The sequence below is a fragment of the Panulirus ornatus genome, chromosome 3, assembly GCF_036320965.1.
Source record: "Panulirus ornatus isolate Po-2019 chromosome 3, ASM3632096v1, whole genome shotgun sequence".
Classification (NCBI taxonomy): domain Eukaryota; kingdom Metazoa; phylum Arthropoda; class Malacostraca; order Decapoda; family Palinuridae; genus Panulirus; species Panulirus ornatus.
Window position 1 is genome coordinate 12,560,404 of NC_092226.1, and position 19,980 is coordinate 12,580,383.

At 36.5% G+C, this 19,980-nt stretch overlaps 1 protein-coding gene across 1 annotated transcript in view; it reads left to right on the top strand.

Annotated features, from left to right (window-relative positions):
* BORCS6 (BLOC-1 related complex subunit 6) overlaps window positions 1-19,980 on the top strand; it is a 54,553-nt gene that overhangs the window by 26,043 nt on the left and 8,530 nt on the right. The window contains exons 5-7 of the mRNA XM_071683840.1: window positions 164-339; window positions 469-552; window positions 6,861-6,937. Of these exons, the coding sequence (XP_071539941.1) occupies window positions 164-339; window positions 469-552; window positions 6,861-6,937 (337 nt within the window). The remainder of the gene's footprint in view (window positions 1-163; window positions 340-468; window positions 553-6,860; window positions 6,938-19,980) is intronic.

The window sequence follows — 19,980 nt, forward strand, 5'->3', positions numbered from 1 at the left end:
GAAGTTGTGATTCAGTCCTGATTTGCCATGAGCTTACTGTAGCATTTATCATTCTGGTGACTCTTCACTGTTATATGACTAGATTTCTCTTGGAGTGGGAAAATTAGGCCTTTATCTCTGTTTTTACTATTGGTTAATTTATACCTTTCACTTTCACTTATAGCCATGGCATCTTTCCCTGGATCCAGAAGTTCAACTCCAAGTTTGTTACGTACAGCACTAGCCCCTCAAGTGCCACCTATAGACCCAGCCATCATTAATGATATTGAGACACATGCTAGACATATTGCTACATCTGTGGATACTCTCATTGAAAATCTCACTGGTACCCTTCACAGTGTAAGTCTGAGAATTCTGTGGTTTCGTAGTTGTTAAGATGTGCACATTGCCTCAAAAAAAGAAAACGTGCAGATAACTGTGTGATTTAACTGAACTCTTAGATTGAATTTGGGTATGATCAACTTTCAGATCTCGGCCCTAACTGTGGACTGTGTTGAGACATATCGTGATGCTGTTTGCAAAACTTGTGATGCAGTTGATGCAAATATTAAAGTAAGTAATTGTATTGTTACATTTCCATTTATGATTTTACCCTTTATGTAGTAATGAATGGAAAGTAGACTCTATAGTGAGAAAGAAATCATAAGATGACCTAAAAGGAGGAAGAAAGTTAAACCCTCCTTAAGTGAAGAAGATAAAAGAAATTTGCAGATATTGTAATGATAATCATGCTTTGAATGTCCAAATAAAAGCAAATTTTTGGTGGGTCTTCACAAACATAAGAAGAACAGATTCAAAAGTATTTCAACAAAGACTCTTGTGAAATTTATGATATGATCAGTATTTCTGAAGCTTGGTTAGATTTCATAAACAGATTTCCTTACTGAATATTCAGTTCTAGGGCTCTCACTGAAACATAGTTAAGATAAGGAAAATAGGCAGTCGTACCTTGATTTTTGTAATCTTTTCATGAAAATGCTGTAGCCTTTGATGATAGCTACTTCATTTTTGTAGAAATCAAAGTTAACCTTGGACTCTACCTGAATTTGCTTGATCATTTCCTTATGAAACTGATTGATGAACCTACTCACACTGAGAACATATTAGTTATAGCTCTAGCTGTGAATGAGGTTCTCATTGATAATGTTAAAGTTGGAGGAAAGTTTGGCAGAACTTGTCACCAGCAAATTTCATTTAAAGTCACTTTCAGCATGAAAGTAACAAAAAATACCAGATTTCATACTTGCAAGTTTTTATGATCAGGTCATTGCTCTTGATAGGCAAATTAGAGTTGATATCATAAATGAAAATGACGAATTTAGCCTGGAAATGCTTCAGTAAAACTTTTAAAGCAGTAGAGGAAACATATGTGCAGGAAACAGCCTTTTTCTAAAACAAAGTCAAAATGATGGAATGATGAAATGAAGTGCCTGTTGTGTAACAAGTAGCACATTAGAAACTCAAGGATACCAATAATCAACATAATAGTAAATTTTAGTATAAAGCATATGTTGCTGAAAATAGCAATAGAAACCTAAAGGAGTTTTATAGTTATGCTCGAAGCAAGAGAATCATCACCCATTACTTATGGAAAGCATTGACTTGGTTCATGATAACAAGGCCATGGCAAAAATTTACAATTGAGGATGCAAGTCATGTCCCAGATCTGCTTTTATTATTAAAGGAGGTGAAAGTTCTGAAACTTATTGACAGAAGTTGAAGATAAATTCACAGTGTACAGAATTAAAGTAAACAAATTGGTTAAACCTGAGACATTTTATCCAAAGAAGATGAAAGAGAGTTAAGCTCTTGATTGCTCATTTCAATACATCACTTTCCATGGGGAAAGTTCCAGAGGAATTGAAGATTGCCTGTGTATGACTTGTACTTGAAAAAGATAACAACACTGCCAAGAAATTATACATCATCCAAAGAGCTGTATGTTTGTAATTGGGGAAATTTATGGAAACCATCATTAGCAACAAAAGTGATGACTATTTAAAGCATCACCACATGATAAACAATTTTCAGTATGGTTTTTGACAAAATCATTCATGTATTTGAAAGTATAATCAGCATTGATGATGAAATAAAGTAGCTGATGTCAACTATGTAGATTTTCAGAAAGCATTCAGTAAAGATCTGCACCAAAGGTTGCTTATAAAAGTTAAGTCACATGGTATTCATGGGGTTGTACTCCATTGGTTAGGAAATTAATCTGTTGGCTGGTAATAAAGAATAGTGATTAATGTCAAAGCCTCAGAATGGTTTATTGTTTGTACAAGTATATAATGCTCTCAGGGTAAAATCATTGAACATCTGGTTGCTGAGACAAGCATTTCTAATTGTGAGAACACCAGCACCGTACCACAATGTGCCTTAGGTTATCTTAAGGGATGGATGTTCTTTCTTTACTCTTCATGAATGCCACTTCATTTTAGGAATTTTGCTTCTGGGTGCTTTTTTTTCCACCTGTGATTCATAATCGTTGACCCTTATCTTTCTAAGGAGGAGAAAGTCCATACTCTTGCTTAGAAACAAGAAAATGTGGGCACACATAAGATTTCTAGGTGCACTGGGCATTCAGACTGTATGATCAGGCAGTTGCTTCCTGCAACACCTCATCAATGCCTTGCCTCATTCAGGAAATCAAGACCCTATGGATCCAAAACATGGACCTGGAATACTTCAGAAACATTAACAGTTTAATGCCCAGATATCTGCAGGTGGTAATCAAGGTCAAAGGAGAGATGCCAAAGTGCTAAGATTGTATTTGAAAATGTATGACAGAGGCAGACAAGGATTTTTGCAGACATTGTATGTTAACAACATTGATAAGTTGGCTGCATTGTAAGATATCAAAATTTTCAGATGTTACAAAGCTGGGAAATAGGTCCACAGTGAAACTGAATGTCTACAACTTTAAACAGACCGAGACAAACAAATGGACTGAGATTTTAAGTGGCAAATGAATATTGATAACAATAAGTTTAAAGTTTTAATTTTTTTTGTTTGTGAAAATAAGTTAGCAAGCTACAGTATGAATTTTGTTGAACTAGAAGAGGGGAATGAGGAAAAAGACTTGGACAGAATAATTTATGATGGACTAAAGCCAATCAAGCAGCACATAGAAACAGTAACAAGGGTGAACAAAATTCCTGAATTCATAGATAGGGCTTTTGAATTTAATTCTCAGAATGTTATCTTCACTCTTTACAATTCATTGGTGCATCCATAGCTTGAATATTGGTTCAGTTTTGAAAAAAGGCATAGACAAAATGGAGAGTACAGCATCTTCATTCTATTAAGATTATCCCTTGACTGTGCAACAAATCCTTTGTGAGTTGAAGAAATTAATTAAATCTGTTTAGTTTAGAAAAGAGGAGGTTAAGGGATGATCTTATAAGGGTATTCTTGGTTATCAGTATTCGTGCTTATCAAAGGCCTCAATACTCTTGATATAACAATCTTGAGGCTTTATTCATCTTATTTCACTCATAGTAATGGAGACAGTATCATAGGCTAATGTTTTACCTTGAATGAGGCGAAGTAGTTTTTATTCAGCGAGGCTGTTAACATATGGAATGATTTGCCAGTTAGGGTGGTTAAAAGCAGTAATATAGAACTGTTTAAGAATAGGCTTGATGAATATTTTGCTTCAAGACCCCAACTTACATTGTCTGCACTTCCAGAGTCAGAGGAACCATTTCCTGATTTTTTCTGTGAATCATCTATATATGCCTTTCTATTCATACCACACCAATCTTTTAGTACCTGATATATTCCACTATCACAAACATTCTTGAAAGGGCCCATTGGTCTGGTAGTGTTTGAATTCATTTGTATTCTGTTTTATGATTATAAGGGAGAGATTTTTTCTCTTAAGAAAAATTTAATGGGATGAGGATGTATTGTTGAAGTTATAGCCTCATTATTTTAATATATATATGGTAGATAGGGGATAGGGGAGCAAGAATACTTCCCACGTATTCCCTGCGTGTCGTAGAAGGCGACTAAAAGGGGAGGGAGCGGGGGGCTGGAAATCCTCCCCTCTCGTTTTTTTTTTAATTTTCCAAAAGAAGGAACAGAGAATTGGGCCAGGTGAGGGTAGTCCCTCAAAGGCTCAGTCCTCTGTTCTTAACGCTACCTCGCTAATGCGGGAAATGGCGAATAGTTTGAAAGAAAAAAAAGAATATGGTAGAATGATTTTATTTTATGATTATATAGTATTATCTGATAATTGAATATATAGAGAGAAATAGAGGAGAGAGGTTAACAGAGAGGATATATGTGTCTGAAGTGGAGGGAACAAGGAGAATGGGGAAACAAAATTGGAGATGGAAGTATGGAATGAAAAAGATTTTGAGTGATTGGGGACCAGACACGCAGGAGGGTGAGAGGCACACTTGGGATAGAGTGAATTGGAACAATATGATAAATGGGGGTCAACATGCTGTCAGTGGATTGAATCAGGGCATGTGAAGTGGCCAAGGGTCTGTGGGTTCTGGTTGTGGATAGGGAGTTGTGGTTTCAGTGCATTTCATGTAACAGCTTGAGAATGGATGTGAGGGAATGTGGCCTTTCTACGTCAGTTCCTGACACTACCTTGCTAATGCAGGAAACAGCAATCATATATGAAAGAATCTGCTAATTATTTGGACTGTGTTATTGGATCTTCAGTACTTGCTGATGTTATGATTGATAGCATTAGCATTTGGTAGTTTTGCATGTACCATCTTGCTTTGAATGTTGAAAGTAAATACCTGTATTACATGTAGTTTATACTGTCCCAAGTCGGGGGGAATTTTTGCACACTATAGCATGTGTTAAATTTTGGAAGAAGTTTTTGAAAGTTTAAGTGGTATACAGTGCAGTCTTTGTTATGTAATGTATACAGTATGACCTTTGAAATTTGGATATCAAAAGTTAAGAAACCTTCAGAATTCAGTTTGTTACAGGCCTTAGGACCCACTTCCAGAACTCAAAAAATTCACCGAAATTAAAAAATCTGGATTGCCTGTGAGTGACAATCTTGTCAGTCTTATGATCTTGATGCCAGAATTTAAAGCTGATGTGAAGCCATGAATATTTTACTGAATAGAGAAGGGAAATACAGGCATTGGAAATCAGATGTGTATGTGTTGTGTGTTATCAAGTGTTATTATGTATGAAATAGAGAGAGTAAGATTGTTGATTTGATGCTAGCAGCCCACATGTGGACGGGCAAAGAGGAAGGAAAAATGAGAGCATGCTAGGACAGTCAGGGGGAACATGACAGACATTTCAGTACTGCCACACTGTACCACTATCGCTATTCACCCTGGTATACAGGTGATTGTACTTTCCTAGTTGTTAATTGCCTGCCACTTTGGGGGAGATAAGTTCTTGGTAAACTCCTCCAGTCTTCTTGATGAGACTGGTTGCTTAACCAGTGCAGTCTAGGTGGGACCTTGTAAAGTTTGAGATAATACAGTCTAAATTTTTTTGGGTGGTTAGCTCTTTAGCATGAATGAATACTTTCTTTTACCAACTCTTTGAAGACTTCTTCAAGAGATTAGCACTCTTTTTTCCAGTTAAATTTCATGGTCTTTTGGAAAAGAGAGTTTTTCAAGGGGAACATTAATTGTCCACTCAAGAAACTATGAAACTCTTTTTGTCAAGGAACATCTTTGCTTTGATTAGAAAACTCATCATACTTACAAGGCCTGATCTTTGTCATAACCCATGGTGTATGGAGGGTGACTTCCACTTTAGCCTTTGTCTAAGAGATGTGACATTAAAGGAAATCAACTGAAGAGGTCTTTGGCATTCATCTAATGCCTTCATCAGATGGTTCCTTAGTCTGCACATCGTGGATCTACTGTGTGTGATACAGGATTCCTCATTAAGGTGAGCTGGCTTTAGGTGTGTTTCTAGATCACCTTTGAAAGGTATTTTTCCCACTTTTGGGTATTGTTTTCTAACCTGAAAGTTTTCCTCTCAAACCTTCTTTGTGTGGGTATGCTCTCATTGCTCATAGGACAAACTGGCAGGGGAGAGAAATGCAGGCTTTAAAGTTTTTGAAACTTTTTCTTTCCCAGGCAGTGTCCCATGAGCTATTCTCTGGTTTTCTTGCTTTGTCCTGGCTTCTATCTCTTTTTGAAAACCTTTCTTTATAGCAGAAGTGATGGCTTTTGATTTGACACACATGATGTGTGAATTCTGAATTGCTGGGTGGATAAGTTTCCTAAAGTGGGTGAGAAGGTAACTTCATCACCAAGGTGGACCCTCATTGGTCAAAGTTGGGTACAAAATGAGTCACATAAAGCATGGAATAGAAGTTAGTGATGTGGGAAAAGCTAGCATTATTGCGCTGGTTAGAGAGGGTGATAGAAGGTTCTGACCCCACTTTGAATAGAAAATGTTCAAACTTTAAAACTTACATTTTGAGGAAGCATTTAATCTATTTGTTTCTTGCTTATCAGAGTGGTCATTTTGTGCTGTTCATTTAGATGATTTACAGTATCACCCATAAGTTTCATAGTCATGACATCTCCCACATTAATGTAGTTTGCTTCCTCCCTGAACATATCTCTCTTTTTTACTTTCCATATGAGTTTTTACTTGTTCCTACACCTCTTATTATCTCGTGTGGTTTTTCGAACATTTTCTGAGTTTTCCACATAATCAGAGCAGCTGAGCGCTTTGTATTTTATCAGATATTTCAGTCATATTTCCCTCTTTTAGTTTTATTTCTTCATGTATGCTTCTTAAAGCTACATCATTTCTCAAAAAATTCCCAGTGAACCAGTTCATTAGACTCACAATGGTAAAGGGTATGTCCATATGAGTTGTGTAATTCTCATAATTCTTTTTTTCAGTCCATGTACCAGCTGATGGCCAAAACTGAGGAGCTTAGCAAGTCAATGAAGCCTATCTACAAACTTCAGGAACAGATGTATGTTATTTCCTCAATTGATTTTTAGAATTCCTTTCACTAGTATTTTCACTTTGGTATGATTGATTCCATTGCATGCATGAAAAGATACCATTGCTTTAACACAAAGGCTTGATAGGTAACGTACACTAACATCAGGAAGGGTTAATTGCTTACTCCATCTTCTGTTTACTGCTCTATCATGCTTCTTTGGGTATGAAGGATTCTTTACTCCAATCATTTGTATTAGGTCTAAAAAGTCTATAACCAATTAATAATTACAAATTCTATGTGTGTATTGCTTTATAAATGTGCTAGACCTTATAGTTGCAGGTAATAGTTCAGGATATTTTTCAACTCCAAATAATTTTTGTTTTGAAATTGAAATATAACTTAGTGAATGCATCTATGCTGCAATATAATGTAATATATTTTAAACTCCTTCTCCAAACCAATAGATACCCAGGAAATAGGAAGAAAATGAAAAAGATATAGAAATGTAATAATTTCAGTATGTAATTACTGGGAAGTATAACTCTCACAAAACCTTCAAGCCCACATTCACATACAACATGATAAAATTTTTACTTTGAGGTTGTAAAGGAAAGCAAATGAAATTCACTAAGAAAAATACCAAAAATTGTAGGGTATTTTTTAGCCAATTTTTTTTTCAAAATTGAAATATAACAAAATCAGTTGATTCTGTACTTTATATAATCTTGGAAAATTTCACATAATTCCTGTCCAAGCTGATACATACCCAATAGATATGAAGCAAATGACCAGAAAGTGTTTCAAAATTGTAAAGATTTAACGACATAATTACAGGTCATAAAGACCGACAACCCCATATTTGTTTTCAGCATGAAGCACATTCTGTATACTGAGGTTTTTACACAATTATATATCCTCTAGAAAAATACCCAATGAATTCGAAGGGAATGATCAGAAAATATTTTTAAAATTTTAAAGATTTAATGACTTGATTACAGGTCATGAATATGGACAGACATAATTCATTTTCAGCATGAAACACTTTTCATATACTGATGTTTTTACAAAGATATATATCTTGGAAAAGAAAATGTAGCTTAGACATTGAAGCTTATTGATACAGTGGTTAAATTGATAAGAACTACTATTGACGTTTGTGTAAATAAATTATTCATTTCCTTTTTCCATAGCCAGAGGTTGAACCATTATGTTACATTCATTTTCTCATTTCATTTCAAGCTAGAAGTTTCAGTTTTCTAAATTATTTCTTACTTTTTTCATATGTATATATATGTATATGTGTGTGTGTGTGTGTATATGTGCGTGTGTATGTGTATGTATATGTATATGTATTATTTATATATATATATTATCCCTGGGGATAGGGGTGAAAGAATACTTCCCACGCATTCCTCGCGTGTCGTAGAAGGCGACTAGAGGGGACGGGAGCGGGGGGCCAGAAATCCTCCCCTCCTTGTATTTTTAACTTTCTAAAATGGGAAACAGAAGAAGGAGTCACGCGGGGAGTGCTCATCCTCCTCGAAGGCTCAGACTGGGGTGTCTAAATGTGTGTGGATGTAACCAAGATGTGAAAAAACGAGAGATAGGTAGTATGTTTGAGGAAAAGAACCTGGATGTTTTGGCTCTAAGTGAAACGAAGCTCAAGGGTAAAGGGGAAGAGTGATTTGGGAATGTCTTGGGAGTAAAGTCAGGGGTTAATGAGAGGACAAGAGCAAGGGAAGGAGTAGCAGTACTCCTGAAACAGGAGTTGTGGGAGTATGTGATAGAATGTAAGAAAGTAAATTCTCGATTGATATGGGTAAAACTGAAAGTTGATGGAGAGAGATGGGTGATTATTGGTGCATATGCACCTGGGCACGAGAAGAAAGATCATGAGAGGCAAGTGTTTTGGGAGCAGCTGAATGAGTGTGTTAGTGGTTTTGATGCACGAGACCGGGTTATAGTGATGGGTGATTTGAATGCAAAGGTGAGTAATGTGGCAGTTGAGGGAATTATTGGTATACATGGGGTGTTCAGTGTTGTAAATGGAAATGGTGAAGAGCTTGTAGATTTATGTGCTGAAAAAGGACTGGTGATTGGGAATACCTGGTTTAAAAAGCGAGATATACATAAGTATACGTATGTAAGTAGGAGAGATGGCCAGAGAGTTTTGGATTACGTGTTAATTGACAGGCGCGCGAAAGAGAGACTTTTGGATGTTAATGTGCTGAGAGGTGCAACTGGAGGGATGTCTGATCATTATCTTGTGGAGGCTAAGGTGAAGATTTGTATGGGTTTTCAGAAAAGAAGAGTGAATGTTGGGGTGAAGAGGGTGGTGAGAGTAAGTGAGCTTGGGAAGGAGACTTGTGTGAGGAAGTACCAGGAGAGACTGAGTACAGAATGGAAAAAGGTGAGAACAATGGAAGTAAGGGGAGTGGGGGAGGAATGGGATGTATTTAGGGAATCAGTGATGGATTGCACAAAAGATGCTTGTGGCATGAGAAGAGTGGGAGGTGGGTTGATTAGAAAGGGTAGTGAGTGGTGGGATGAAGAAGTAAGATTATTAGTGAAAGAGAAGAGAGAGGCATTTGGACGATTTTTGCAGGGAAAAAATGCAGTTGAGTGGGAGATGTATAAAAGAAAGAGACAGGAGGTCAAGAGAAAGGTGCAAGAGGTGAAAAAGAGGGCAAATAAGAGTTGGGGTGAGAGGGTATCATTAAATTTTAGGGAGAATAAAAAGATGTTCTGGAAGGAGGTAAATAAAGTGCATAAGACAAGGGAGCAAATGGGAACTTCAGTGAAGGGCGCAAATGGGGAGGTGAAAACAAGTAGTGGTGATGTGAGAAGGAGATGGAGTGAGTATTTTGAAGGTTTGTTGAATGTGTTTGATGATAGAGTGGCAGATATAGGGTGTTTTGTTCGAGGTGGTGTGCAAAGTGAGAGGGTTAGGGAAAATGATTTGGTAAACAGAGAAGAGGTAGTAAAAGCTTTGCAGAAGATGAAAGCCGGCGAGGCAGCAGGTTTGGATGGTATTGCAGTGGAATTTATTAAAAAAGGGGGTGACTGTATTATTGACTGGTTGGTAAGGTTATTTAATGTATGTATGACTCATGGTGAGGTGCCTGAGGATTGGCGGAATGCGTGCATAGTGCCATTGTACAAAGGCAAAGGGGATAAGAGTGAGTGCTCAAATTACAGAGGTATAAGTTTGTTGAGTATTCCTGGTAAATTATATGGGAGGATATTGATTGAGAGGGTGAAGGCATATACAGAGCATCAGATTGGGGAAGAGCAGTGTGGTTTCAGAAGTGGTAGAGGATGTGTGGATCAGGTGTTTGCTTTGAAGAATGTATGTGAGAAATACTTAGAAAAGCAAATGGATTTGTATGTAGCATTTATGGATCTGGAGAAGGCATATGATAGAGTTGAAAGAGATGCTCTGTGGAAGGTATTAAGAATATATGGTGTGGGAGGCAAGTTGTTAGAAGCAGTGAAAAGTTTTTATCGAGGATGTAAGGCATGTGTACGTGTAGGAAGAGAGGAAAGTGATTTGTTCTCAGTGAATGTAGGTTTGCGGCAGGGGTGTGTGATGTCTCCATGGTTGTTTAATTTGTTTATGGATGGGGTTGTTAGGGAGGTGAATGCAAGAGTTTTGGAAAGAGGGGCAAGTATGAAGTCTGTTGGGGATGAGAGAGCTTGGGAAGTGAGTCAGTTGTTGTTCGCTGATGATACAGCGCTGGTGGTTGATTCATGTGAGAAACTGCAGAAGCTGGTGACTGAGTTTGGTAAAGTGTGTGAAAGAAGAAAGTTAAGAGTAAATGTGAATAAGAGCAAGGTAATTAGGTACAGTAGGGTTGAGGGTCAAGTCAATTGGGAGGTAAGTTTGAATGGAGAAAAACTGGAGGAAGTAAAGTGTTTTAGATATCTGGGAGTGGATCTGGCAGCGGATGGAACCATGGAAGCGGAAGTGGATCATAGGGTGGGGGAGGGGGCGAAAATCCTGGGAGCCTTGAAGAATGTGTGGAAGTCGAGAACATTATCTCGGAAAGCAAAAATGGGTATGTTTGAAGGAATAGTGGTTCCAACAATGTTGTATGGTTGCGAGGCATGGACTATGGATAGAGTTGTGCGCAGGAGGATGGATGTGCTGGAAATGAGATGTTTGAGGACAATGTGTGGTGTGAGGTGGTTTGATCGAGTAAGTAACGTAAGGGTAAGAGAGATGTGTAGAAATAAAAAGAGCGTGGTTGAGAGAGCAGAAGAGGGTGTTTTGAAATGGTTTGTTCACATGGAGAGAATGAGTGAGGAAAGATTGGCCAAGAGGATATATGTATCGGAGGTGGAGGGAACGAGGAGAAGAGGGAGACCAGATTGGAGGTGGAAAGATTGAGTGAAAAAGATTTTGTGTGATCGGGGCCTGAACATGCAGGAGGGTGAAAGGAGGGCAAGGAATAGAGTGAATTGGATCGATGTGGTATACCGGGGTTGATGTGCTGTCAGTGGATTGAATCAGGGCATGTGAAGCGTCTGGGGTAAACCATGGAAAGCTGTGTAGGTATGTAAATTTGCGTGTGTGGACGTATGTATATACATGTGTATGGGGGGGGTTTGGGCCATTTCTTTCGTCTGTTTCCTTGCGCTACCTCACAAACGCGGGAGACAGCGACAAAGCAAAAAAAAAAAAAATATAGAGAAAAATATGAAAAATTGTAGGTCATAGTTCAGGGTATATTTTAGCCCAAAAACTTTTTGTTTCAAAAATGAAATATAACCTTATCAAATGCGTCTATACTTCAAATAATCATGGAAAATATCTAATAATGATACCCCTAGTCAATAGATACTCAGTAGATACAAAGTGAATCTTCAGGAAATGTTTCAGAACTGTAAACATTATTGACTCATTTACAAGTCATAAAGACCTAGAAACAATATTTCAACTCTAGATTCGTATTTTGCATGAATAATAATCATTATGCCGAGAAAAATAACAAAAATTTAGCCCAAAAAAGTTTTTGTTATAATATTGTAATATAACATAGTATAACACTTATATACTTGAAATAATCATAGAAAATATCTCATACTGCTTTCCTTAACTGATTGATACTAAATAAATATGAAGTAAATGATCAGAAATTTTTTCAAAATTGTTATCATGTGCTGATATAATTATAGGTCATAAAGACAGCCAAACAATATTTGAACCCCAGATTTATGTTCAGTATGAAAAGTATTCTGTATACTGGGATTTTGACGCAAATCTAATTCCCTGAGAAAAATATTTTTTAGCCCAAAACACTTTTTGTTTCAGAAATATAGCAATGAATCAATTCTGTGCTTGATATAATCAAGGAAAATGTTTCATAATTCTTGTCCAACCTGATAGATACCCAGTGAATATGAAGCCAATGATCAGAAAATGTTTCAAAATTGTAAAGATTTCTGTAAAAACATCAGTATAAGGAAAGCGTTTTATGCCGAATATGAATATGGGGTTTATAATTGTCCATTTTTATGACCTGTAATCAAATCTTAATTATATCAGTCAATGATCACATCTTTGAAAAATTTTCTGATCGTTTGCTTTGTATTGATTGGGTATCTATTAGCTAGGGGAAGCATTATGAGATATTTTCTGTGATTATTTCAAGTGTTACATTACGTTATATTGCAATTTTGTAACAAATGATTTCTTAGGCTAAAATTTTTGGTATTTTTCTCAGGGAAATAGGTTTTCTTGAAAAACTCAGTATGATGATCATTCATGCAGAAAACATATCTAGAGTTGAAATACTGTTTCGCAGCCTTTATGACCTGTAACTGAGTTGTATCTATTGGGTATCTATTGGCTAGGGAAAGTAATATCAGATATTTTCTACGATTGTGTGAAGTATAAAATCATTTCATTAGCCAAGATTTCATTTTTGAAACAAAAAGTATATTAAATAGGGCTAAAAAGTACCTTGAACTGTTACCTGCAATTTTTGGTATTTTTCTCTGGGGAATAGATTTGCTTGATAAACTCAGTATAATGAATATCATTCATGCAAAATTCAAATCTCGAGTTGAAATGTTGTTTTGCGGTGTTTTTGACCCGTAATTGAATTGTTAAATGTTTACAGCTCTAAAACATTTCCTGAAGATTGACTTTGTATCTATTGGATATCCAGTGGGTAGGGGAAGCATTATCAGATATTTTCCATGATTATTTGATGTGTAGAAGCACTTGATTAGGTTATATTTTATCTTTGAAACAAACAATTTTTTGGACTAGAAAATATCCTGAACTGTTACCCATAAATTTTTGCATTTTCTCAGGGATATGAATTTGTGTAAAAACCTCAGTGTATGGAATGTGTTTCATGCTGAATGCCTGTCTGTATCGCGTGTAATCAAGTCGTTACACCTTTACAATTTTGAAACATTTTCTGATCATTCGCTTTGTATTTATTGGGTATTAATTGGCGTGGACAAGAATTTTCCCTGATTATATCATGTATAGATTCGATTGTTATATTACAATTTTGATACAAAATTTCTTTTGCGATAAAAAATACTCTGGTATTTTTCTTTGGGAAATAGATTTGCTTCATAAACTCATTTCATTTGATATAATTCATGCAAAGTATGAATCTGAATTTGAAAGATTGTTTCACAGTCTTTATGATCCATAATTGAGGTGATAAATGTTTACTGTTCAACATTTCCTGAAAATTCTCTTTGTATTGATTGGGTATCTGTTGGCTAGGAAATCATTATTAGATGTTTTCCATGTTTATATGAAGTATAGAAGCATTTGATCTAGTTACATTTCATTTTTGAGGCAAAAAGTTTTTTGGGCTAAAAAAGAATACTCTTAACTATTATCTGCCATTTTTGTCATTTTTCCCAGGATTATGAATTTGCTTAAAAACCTCAGTATACAGAATGTGTTTCATGCTGAATACAAATATAGGACTGATCAAGTGTTTGCCCGTCCTTATCACCTATAATCAAATCGTTAAATCTTTACAATTTTGAAACATTTTCTGATCATTTGATTTGTATTTATTGGGTATTTTTCTACTTGGATAAGAATCATGAGATTTTCCATGGTTATGTCAGATATAGAATCGATTTATTATGTTATATTACAATTTAACAAAATGGTTTTTTATGTAATAAAAAATAACCTGAACTTATTACCTGCAATATTTGGTATTTTTCTCAGGAAGATAGATTTGCTTGACAAACTCAGTATAATGAATATCATTCATGGAAAATATGAATTTGAAGTTGAAATATTGTTTCGCGGTCTTTATGACCAATAATTGAGTCGATAAATGTTTACAGTTCAAAAACATTTCCTGAGTACTCACTTTGCATCTGTTGGGTATGTATTGGTTTAGGGATGTTTTTTTTTTTTTTTTATACTTTGTCGCTGTCTACCGCGTTTGCGAGGTAGCGTAAGGAAACAGACGAAAGAAATGGCCCAACCCCCCCCCCATACACATGTATATACATACGTCCACACATGCAAATATACATACCTACACAGCTTTCCATGGTTTACCCCAGACGCTTCACATGCCTTGATTCAATCCACTGACAGCACGTCAACCCCGGTATACCACATCGCTCCAATTCACTCTATTCCTTGCCCTCCTTTCACCCTCCTGCATGTTCAGGCCCCGATCACACAAAATCTTTTTCACTCCATCTTTCCACCTCCAATTTGGTCTCCCTCTTCTCTTCGTTCCCTCCACCTCCGACACATATATCCTCTTGGTCAATCTTTCCTCACTCATTCTCTCCATGTGCCCAAACCACTTCAAAACACCCTCTTCTGCTCTCTCAACCACGATCTTTTTATTTCCACACATCTCTCTTACCCTTACGTTACTCACTCGATCAAACCACCTCACACCACACATTGTCCTCAAACATCTCATTTCCAGCACATCCATCCTCCTACACACAACTCTATCCATAGCCCACGCCTCGCAACCATACAACATTGTTGGAACCACTATTCCTTCAAACATACCCATTTTTGCTTTCCGAGATAATGTTCTCGACTTCCACACATTCTTCAAGGCCCCCAGAATTTTCGCCCCCTCCCCCACCCTATGATCCACTTCCGCTTCCATGGTTCCATCCGCTGCCAGATTCACTCCCAGATATCTAAAACACTTCACTTCCTCCAGTTTTTCTCCATTCAAACTCACCTCCCAATTGACTTGACCCTCAACCCTACTGTACCTAATAACCTTGCTCTTATTTACATTTACTCTTAACTTTCTTCTTCCACACACTTTACCAAACTCAGTCACCAGCTTCTGCAGTTTCTCACATGAATCAGCCACCAGCGCTGTATCATCAGCGAACAACAACTGACTCACTTCCCAAGCTCTCTCATCCCCAACAGACTTCATACTTGCCCCTCTTTCCAAAACTCTTGCATTTACCTCCCTAACAACCCCATCCATAAACAAATTAAACAACCATGGAGACATCACACACCCCTGCCACAAACCTACATTCACTGAGAACCAATCACTTTCCTCTCTTCCTACACGTACACATGCCTTACATCCTCGATAAAAACTTTTCACTGCTTCTAACAACTTTCCTCCCACACCATATATTCTTAATACCTTCCACAGAGCATCTCGATCAACTCTATCATATGCCTTCTCCAGATCCATAAATGCGACATACAAATCCATTTGCTTTTCTAAGTATTTCTCACATACATTCTTCAAAGCAAACACCTGATCCACACATCCTCTACCACTTCTGAAACCACACTGCTCTTCCCCAATCTGATGCTCTGTACATGCCTTCACCCTCTCAATCAATTCCCTCCCATATAATTTACCAGGAATACTCAACAAACTTATACCTCTGTAATTTGAGCACTCACTCTTATCCCCTTTGCCTTTGTACAATGGCACTATGCACGCATTCCGCCAATCCTCAGGCACCTCACCATGAGTCATACATACATTAAATAACCTTACCAACCAGTCAACAATACAGTCACCCCTTTTTTAATAAATTCCACTGCAATACCATCCAAACCTGCTGCCTTGCCGGCTTTCATCTTCCGCAAAGCTTTCACTACCTCTTCTCTGTTTACCAAATTATTTTCCCTAACCCTCTCACTTTGCACACCACCTCGACCAAAACACCCTATATCTGCCACTCTATCATCAAACACATTCAACAAACCTTCAAAATACTCACTCCATCTCCTTCTCACATCACCACTACTTGTTATCACCTCCCCATTTGCGCCCTTCACTGAAGTTCCCATTTGCTCCCTTGTCTTACGCACTTTATTTACCTCCTTCCAGAACATCTTTTTATTCTCCCTAAAATTTAATGATACTCTCTCACCCCAACTCTCATTTGCCCTTTTTTTTCACCTCTTGCACCTTTCTCTTGACCTCCTGTCTCTTTCTTTTATACATCTCCCACTCAATTGCATTTTTTCCCAGCAAAAATCGTCCAAATGCCTCTCTCTTCTCTTTCACTAATACTCTTACTTCATCCCACTACTCACTACCCTTTCTAATCAACCCACCTCCCACTCTTCTCATGCCACAAGCATCTTTTGTGCAATCCATCACTGATTCCCTAAATACATCCCAGTCCTCCCCCACTCCCCTTACTTCCATTGTTCTCACCTTTTTCCATTCTGTACTCAGTCTCTCCTGGTACTTCCTCACACAGGTCTCCTTCCCAAGCTCACTTACTCTCACCACCCTCTTCACCCCAACATTCACTCTTCTTTTCTGAAAACCCATACAAATCTTCACCTTAGCCTCCACAAGATAATGATCAGACATCCCTCCAGTTGCACCTCTCAGCACATTAACATCCAAAAGTCTCTCTTTTGCATGCCTGTCAATTAACACGTAATCCAATAACGCTCTCTGGCCATCTCTCCTACTTACATAAGTATACTTATGTATATCTCGCTTTTTAAACCAGGTATTCCCAATCATCAGTCCTTTTTCAGCACATAAATCTACAAGCTCTTCACCATTTCCATTTACAACACTGAACATCCCATGTATACCAATTATTCCCTCAACTGCCACATTACTCACCTTTGCATTCAAATCACCCATCACTATAACCCGGTCTCGTGCATCAAAACCACTAATACACTCATTCAGCTGCTCCCAAAACACTTGCCTCTCATGATCTTTCTTCTCGTGCCCAGGTGCATATGCACCAATAATCACCCACCTCTCTCCATCAACTTTCAGTTTTACCCATATTAATCGAGAATTTACTTTCTTACATTCTATCACATACTCCCACAACTCCTGTTTCAGGAGTATTGCTACTCCTTCCCTTGCTCTTGTCCTCTCACTAACCCCTGACTTTACTCCCCAGACATTCCCAAACCACTCTTCCCCTTTACCCTTGAGCTTCGTTTAGGGATGTGTTATCAGATATTTCCATGATTATATAAGTATAGAAGCATTTAAAAAGGTTATATTTCATTTTTGAAACAAAATATTTAGGAGTAAAAGATACCCTCAACTATTACCCACAATTTTTGTCATTTTTTTCAGTGAAATGAATTTGTGTGAAACCACAGTATACAGAATGTTTCATGCTCAACACAGATAAAGGGTTGAGTGAGTTTTGCCCGTCTTTATCACCTATAATCGAGTCGTTAATCTATATAATTTTGAAGCATTTTGTGATCATTTGCTTCGTATTTATTGGGTATCTATCAGCTTGGACAAGAATTATGAGACTTTTTCTATATTATATCAGTTATAGGAGTGATTTATTATGTTATGTTACAGTTTTGACTCCAAAGTTTTTTTGTGATAAAAGAAATACCCTGAACTATTTCCTGCAATTTTTAGAATTTTTCTCAGGGAAATAGATTTCCTTGAAGAACTCAGTTTGTTGATTATCATTCATGCAAAATATGAATCTGGAGTTGAAATATTGTTTTGTAGTCTTTATGTCCCATATTTGAGTCATTAAATGTTTACAGTTCTAGAACATTTCCTGAAGATTAACTTTGTATCTACTAGGTATCTTTTGGCTAGGGGAAGTATTATCAGATATTGTCCATGATTATTTAAAGTATAGAAGCATTTTATTAAGTTATATTTCATTTTTGAGACAAAGAATTTTTTGGACAAAAAAAAAAAAATACCCTGAACTATTACCCTTAAATTTTGGCATTTTTCTCAGGAATATAGATATGTGTAAATACCTTAGTATATGGTATGTGTTTCATACTAAATACGAATTTTTGAATAAGTGTTTGCCCGTCTTTATCACCTATAATTAAGTTGTTACATCTTTACAATTTTAAAACATTTTCTGATCATTCGCTTCATATATATTGGGTATCTAGAGACAATTTCCATGATTATATCAGGTATAGAATTGGTTCATTATGTTATGTTACAATTTTGTCACGATGTTCTTTGCGATAGAAAAATACCCTAAACTTTTACCTGCAATTTTAGTATTTTTCTCAGAGAAATAGATTTGCTTGAAAAACTCAGTATAATGAATATCATTCTTGCAAAATAGGAATCTAGAGTTGAAATATTTTTTCAGTCTTTATGACCTGTAATTGAAACATGAAATTTTTACATTACTAAAACATTTCCTGAAGATTCACTTTGTGTAGTATCTATTGGCTCAGGGAATCATTATTAGATATTTTTCATGATCATTTGAAGTGTAGAAGCATTTGATTACATTATATTTCATTTTTTAAACAAAAGTCCTTTGGGCTAAAAAATAACCTGGTTACCTGCAGTTTTTGGTATTTGTCATGGAGAAATAGATTTGCTTGAAATCTCAGTATAATGAATATCATTTATGCGAAATACGAATCTGGAGTTGAATTATCATTTTGCGGTGTTTATGACCCGTAATTGAATTGTTTAATGTTTACAGCTCTAAAACATTTCCTGAAGGTTCACTTTGTATCTACTGAGTGTCTTTTGGGTAGGGGAAGTATTATCCAATATTTTCCGTGATTATTTGAAGTATAGAAGCATTTGATTAGGTTATATTTCATTCTTGAAAAGTTTAAAGTTTTTTCGACTAAAACTTTCCTTGAACTGTTACCCACAATTTTTTAGCATTTTTCTCGGGATATGAATTTGCTTTAAAACCTTAGAATAAGGGGTGTTTTTCATGCTGAGTAAATGTTTGCCCATCTTTATCACTTATGATTAAGTCATTAAATCTTTACAATCATGAAGAATTTACTGGTCATTCACTTCGTATTTATTGGGTATCTATCAGCTTGGACAAGAATTATGAGACATTTTCCATGATTATACCAGGTATAGAATCAATTATGTTGTGTTATAATTTTGACGATTTTTTCGTGATGAAAAATACACTGAACTATTACCTGCAATTTTTAGTATTTTTCTCAGGAAAATAGATTTGCTTGAAAAACTCAGTATGATGAATATCATTCATGCAAAATACCAGCCTGGAGTTGAAATATTGTTTCGTGGTCTTTATGACTTGTAATTGAGTCGATAAAAGTTTACAGATCAAAAACATTTCGTGAAGATACTCTTTGTAGTGACTTGGTATCTGTTTGTTAGGGGAATCATTATTAGATATTTATTAGATGTTTATTTGAAGTGTGGAAGCATTTGATTTGGTTATATTTTACCTTTGAAACAAAGAATTTTGGGTGAAAAACATATCATGGTATTTTTCTCGGGGATGTAAATTTGTGCAAAAACCACATTTACGGAATGTGTTTCATGCTGAATATGGGTATAGGGTTGAGTAAGTGTTCCCCATCTTTATCACCTGTAGTCAAGTTGTTTCATCTTTACAATTTTGAAACATTTTGTGATCATTAGCTTCATATTTATTGTTTTTTTCCTTTTTTTTTTTTTTTTTTTGCTGCTGTCTCCCGCGCTTGCGAGGTAGTGCAAGGAAACAGACGAAAGAAATGGCCCAACCCACCCCCATACACATGTATATACATACTTCCACACACGCAAAAATACATACCTACACAGCTTTCCATGGTTTACCCCAGACGCTTCACATGCCCCGAT